The following is a 5,622-nucleotide window of genomic DNA, read 5'->3' as shown; positions in this document are numbered from 1 at the left end:
AGCAGTAACCAGTTACCACTTAGCTTGTTGGCTCGCGCTGTAGTCGAGCCTCACAAAGGCGCGACTGAGCATGCGCAACCTTTGTTGACGCTCTGGATACCCGTGTTATTTTATTACACCTTTGCGAAACTTTGATCTCAACAAGCTTAAAAAACGAGCAATCACTGCAAAAAGAGTAGTTAAATAAGCAGAGTCTGACGTTACCTTTGAAAATATGTCATCGTAAAGATCCAAGGCAACCAAATCTACAAAATTAATGCATACAATAAATATGAAAATCACGTCAAAAGGTCATCAAAACAAACAAACACAAGAAACAAAACTGTTGTCAACTAAACTGGATGAAAAAGCAAATGCAGTTGTAATTAACTTGGCAGCAATAATGTAATAATCATAATAATCATAATAATATTTATTTCCCGACAGGGTGTACATGTTTCATTAAATGTCGAATTCATAATGTAAAAGATAGATAAACAGATAGATATGCAGATATATAAATTAACAAACTCATGTATATATCACCCACATATAATTAACGTATAACAACACAAAGTATACATTCAACCCACACATCTACATAACAAAACAGAAAACAATTAGTATACATAACAATACATACTATACATATGTGTTTGTGTGTGTGTGTGTGTGTGTGGGGGGGGGGGGGGGGGGCATTTACATAAAGCGGAACTACATATCTAACGTGAGTGCATCAGTTCGGGCAGCAAACCTCGGTGCACAAAACCTGCGTTCAAGAACCACAACAGTTCAGGCGCCGCTGTTCAGCACGAGCTTCACTGTGAAACAGTCTGTGTGTGGATGTTTGCTGAATGCAGCTCAGGTGTTTCAGCTAAGCTTCCTGTGCGAGGACAACCTTGGATTTGTATTCAGAAGCAGATTATTTAATATTAGTTTGCCGTTTACTACAGCGCTATAAATAGTTGTCTCCATGTCACTGTGACGTTTAAAGAAAAGCCGCGCAGCCCGGAACAACATAACTGAGTAAGTTTAACGTTTGATGATGAAAATTGTCTTTGAACGCATCACACGTCTCCTGTATACCATACATCCTAGTCATTGTACAGTATCAGTAAGTAATTTAAAGTGAAGATGTTGCCCAAACATTTTTTACGTTATTGTTCTGAAACATGATTTATTTACCAGACAAGTCAAAACTGCAGTTTCCTCAATTATTTACTGTGAAAAAACTTACATAAACACACGACGCTGAAGTTAGCCTTCGATTCGGCACTTAATGGGAATGTAAAGGGGGAATAAACTTGATGCGCAGTGCGACTGTTTGTACACTGGTTGTCTGTTTTTTGTGACACTTCTTGATGTGAAAACATTTTAGACATGTTAGGTAAGACATTAACCTTGCATGACATCCACTGTTGTATTTGTGAAGCTTTTATTTTATTTATGAAAATTCTAAAGGGGAGATTTCACCGTTTTTGTTTTATACTCAGACCTCATTAGAACGGGTCTGGATCCAAAACTACTGTACATAGACTAGATTATCCTACAGACCCTGAGGATCGGAGACTGACAAATCCGGGGCTAACTTCAGCGCCGTTATAAACACACAACCACACACATATTTTAAGAGGGAATTGGAGAATTTAAGGAGTCTAGCAAGGACACTAAATATTAAAACATTTGGTGGAGGATAAAGTGGTAGATAATAGATGGATGAATTGTATCACTTCATAAATGATGCACCAGGAGTTTTAAAAGATATTTTAGACCCTGGTAGAATAATGTAGGAGAATTCTTATCAAAACAAAACAAAGTTGCCAAGTTAGTGGAACTGGGCACTGGGAACAAAGCAAGAACCAGGACACTGTTCACCTGTGAACGAGTAAAAAATGAGAAAATGATAGCGTAGACTGTTAAAAGAAATGTCAAGAATCTAACTCTCCTGTGTGATGTTTCCCAGCAGTGAATTGTCCAGATCAACGCTGAAATGTCCCTGACAAAGATTACACGTCTTCCTTCAGCAAGGCTGCTGAGCTCCATCCTGCAGCAGCAGTTTCTCCTTTCCCCCATCACTCCTGTCATCACTGTGTCCAAAAGATCCATGATCCAGGGTGAATACCGGCGGCCCGGACAGCCCGAAGAAGACAAGTATCCATGGGAAAAGATAAAGTTTGACCTCGCAAAGGGTTTGGAGGGAATAAAGAAGCACTTCACGCTGCTGAAAACAGAGTGTTTTGAGCGCTTTGTGGGTCCAGAGGGCCGACCACTCATTGTGCACATGCTGGAGCAGAACAGGGTCATATGGGAGTTCAGAGGTCCAGAGAGCCTGGAGCAGTGGACGGTGTCTTCAGACCGTGAGATTGGAGGACAAAGTGAGGTTTACCTGAAGCTCGGAAAAAACAACACGTGTTTCCTATACGGGACCCTGAGCTCGACTCCTCCGAGGGACGGCGAAACACGCTACAGCGGCTACTGCACCATGCGCTCAAAACAACCACTGGTCAGTGATCTGCTGTTGTTATCTCCAAGCTGAGCAAATTGGACACTCTAAATTGACCGTAGGTGTGAGAGTGAATGGTTGTTTGTCTCTGTGTGGCCCTGTGATGGACTGGCGACCTGACCAGGGTGTACCCTGCCTTTCACCCTTTCACATGTCAGCTATGCATGAAGACACTGTGCTCAGTATTTTAGAGGTTTAGAAACCTTGTGATGCGGTTACAGACTGATTTGCAGTTCACAAGTTTACATGTAGTAAAATAGCTTTTAGCCCAGACAGTAAATCAATCAATGTTCTTTATTTTCACACCAGAATCTATTCTTGGTCACTAATGATACTGTTTTGACAACAGACTTTCAGAAATGGAATCAACAGATACGTTAATCTATAATGTTAAAGATTTAGAATTAATTGTACAATTTCCTCGTGGATAATTTATGGTTTGAATCATAGTAAGTTAACTGAAAAAAACCAGAAGATAACACTTGTGATTTTTCTGATCTATAGTGCTACTCTGGTGCCAAGCTTCCATCTAGTATTTATTGTGTTGTAGTTTTAAAAGATGACCATCAAAATATTAACTATTTTACGCTCCTCCAATGCAAGAATGAGAACTTAAGATAAGAATTGTTTCCAATATGTATAATCTTTTTAAATAACGGACACATACAACATAGTAACTATCAAAATGGAGCCTTGTCATTTGCTAATTATGTTACGACAACCTTGTAACCTCCAGTTGAACAATCATTCTAAATACCACAACAACCTGAATTTACACTTTTTCAGTGAAAGCTTGTGTTAGAACCAGAGTCTGAACTTCTTGACATCCAAGGTCTCAACTGTTCTGGAATCCTTTAAATGTAACCAGACAAAAACACCTATCCTTGTGTCCCAGGCTTCATTTGACAGGAAGAAGCACCACGATTGGACCAGCTTCAACTGCCTGCACCTGCGGGTACGAGGTGACGGTCGTCCTTGGATGATCAACATCGCTGGAGAAACGTATTTCTCTTACCGTAAAGACGACATATACAACTACTTCCTGCACACCAGAGGAGGACCCTACTGGCAAGACATCAAGGTATCATGTTACGAGTGAACATAGAGTGTTTATTCAGTGGTTAAAAAACAAACTCCTATTTTCAAGCCTCAAGATCTGCAATTAGCACGACTCCATGACAGTTTTTGGAACCAGGACGTTACACCTGCAATCGGGCGACTACTAAACATGTCAACCCACACATGCTGTAATTTATCGTCTGATTATCTCTGAATGGAAACATGTAAAAGCTCATTTTTTCTAGACTTCCATTCAAACGTTGTTTTTGCAGCCAGCAGTCACCCCCTGGTGGTGACCTTCCTAGACTGCACTTTTAGAGTCAGTCATTTAAAACATATTTTTGAGTGAGAAAAAAATTGAAATAGATTGATATGTTTTTTTTCAGGGCCGATATTAATAGTCTGGGAGGCCGATATTTGGAGCCGATATTAATTTGCAGTAAAAGTAAAAACAATGGCATCAAAATGTTTAATAATACAAACACCAACACTTAACTTTGTTTAAATGCCTTTAAGCATATTTATTAAAACGCTTTTCAGATTGTCAACATATTATTATTTTTTTTAAATCTTAGACAATAGACATCTTTGTTTGAAAATTGTAACAAAAAGTGCAGGAAGCTCCCAGGCTCAGCAGCATGTCTTATAAAGTTAAATGAAATAGCTCCCTAAAGGTTTCTACAGTATACAAAGTTTTCAAAAATGTCAATAAAATTTAAATGTTATTTTAACTTTCACTTATTTTTGTTTTAAGTTCAAACTAAAACAAAAGTGCAGGGAGTTCTCAGGGTCAGCAGCATCTCTTATAAAGTTAATTGAAATTATATATAAATAAATGAATCAGCCATTGGATTAAAAAAAAAAAGGCAGATGCCAATATGCTTCAAAATGGCAAATATCGGCCCTGATAATTGGCCAGCTGATAATAGGTATTTCCCTAGAAAAACCGCAATAAAAAATATGCTTATGTTGCTGCTGAAATGCTTCTCAGACTTGAAAGAACCCCATTACCACATGTTTAAAGAATAATTCCATTTATTCACAGATACCGTTCTCAAAGTTCTTCCTCGCAAATCGTGGGAGGATTCTAGATGATCAGTATTATCTCTGGCTGGACAAGGTACAGCAAGAATCAGACACATTAAAATACACTGCTCTGCACATTTGCATTAGTGTTTAAAAGACATTTTAACCAGTAAGTCCCACTATATTTAGCTGACTTTACTATCTATTTGTATTTACAGATCAACACTATTGGATTTACCCTGGGAGATAAAGTAGATGGTCCGTTCCAGTTGGAGATCGATTTCATTGGTGTCTGTAAAGATCACGCTCACACTGAACAGTTTGCCTATGAGATGAACAAGAAGAATCCTGAAGTTTGACCTTAACTATAACACTGTGTTAACTCTTCTTACTGCCAATAAAGAAATGTTCCACCATGTGCACTCCCTCCATCACTAGGCAACTACTGTTACGTTTTTTTAAATCAGTCTGTTAATATCTAATTATATGGTGCAGGATTTTGATTTGGGTCAGAGGAGATAGTTTCAGGAATATTTAGTGTACATACTTTAAAAAAAATGTAATAATGCACAATTTAAGACAAATATCACTGAAAACAAAACTTACTACACATGTAAAACCTCTCAATCATTCATCTCGTCCCTGCACAGCAAAATGCATTGTGTGGACACATGATTAACTTGAATTAAACCAGAACATTTTTAATCCAAACAGGCTTTTAACTTTTTTTTGGATACAGAACAATGACAGAGGCTACTTTCCAAGTCATTTCCAAGTGTCATTGATAATAAGAAATCATTTCAAAAGGCAAAGCTGTGTAATTTGTATCATATTCTGATAGAAAATCGCATATTAAAACACTTGACTACAATTTGAAAAACAAATTTAATTTGTGAATCTTTTGCATCTATACAGGTCTTTCAGTAAGAAAAAAAAATTATAAGAACATTGCCTTTGAAAAGCAGTAAAGCAGAACATTACTTGTCGACACGGGCGGAAATGATTAATCAATTATTAAATTAATTACTCCATTTATTGGTTTGAGCGTCTTTTTT

General features: G+C 37.7%; 1 protein-coding gene across 2 annotated transcripts; it reads left to right on the top strand.

Moving 5' to 3' along the window:
* The first annotated feature begins 868 nt into the window (after positions 1 to 868).
* Positions 869 to 4,973, top strand: ndufaf1 (NADH:ubiquinone oxidoreductase complex assembly factor 1). Of its 2 annotated transcripts, none has more exons than XM_083886625.1 (5): positions 869 to 1,005; positions 1,946 to 2,482; positions 3,378 to 3,563; positions 4,587 to 4,661; positions 4,786 to 4,973. In XM_083886625.1, the coding sequence occupies exons 2-5, from the start codon at positions 1,970 to 1,972 to the stop codon at positions 4,924 to 4,926; spliced, it is 915 nt and encodes a 304-aa protein (XP_083742751.1). In that variant the 5' UTR covers positions 869 to 1,005; positions 1,946 to 1,969; the 3' UTR covers positions 4,927 to 4,973. The 2 variants fall into 2 exon arrangements, with proteins under 2 accessions (XP_083742751.1, XP_083742750.1); XM_083886624.1 differs by having other exon boundaries at positions 1,943 to 2,482.
* Positions 4,974 to 5,622: the final 649 nt, after the last annotated feature.

Source organism: Microchirus variegatus, assembly GCF_963457635.1.
Source record: "Microchirus variegatus genome assembly, chromosome: 3".
Classification (NCBI taxonomy): Eukaryota; Metazoa; Chordata; class Actinopteri; order Pleuronectiformes; family Soleidae; genus Microchirus; species Microchirus variegatus.
This window is presented reverse-complemented; position numbering and strand designations above follow the sequence as displayed.

Bases quoted from the DNA above. Each gene is read 5' to 3' on its own strand.
- ndufaf1 (XM_083886625.1), top strand. From the start codon at position 1,970: ATGTCCCTGACAAAGATTACACGTCTTCCTTCAGCAAGGCTGCTGAGC. The intron at 2,483-3,377 runs GTCAGTGATCTG...CTTGTGTCCCAG, and splicing joins TGCGCTCAAAACAACCACTG to GCTTCATTTGACAGGAAGAA. The intron at 4,662-4,785 runs GTACAGCAAGAA...TTGTATTTACAG, and splicing joins ATTATCTCTGGCTGGACAAG to ATCAACACTATTGGATTTAC.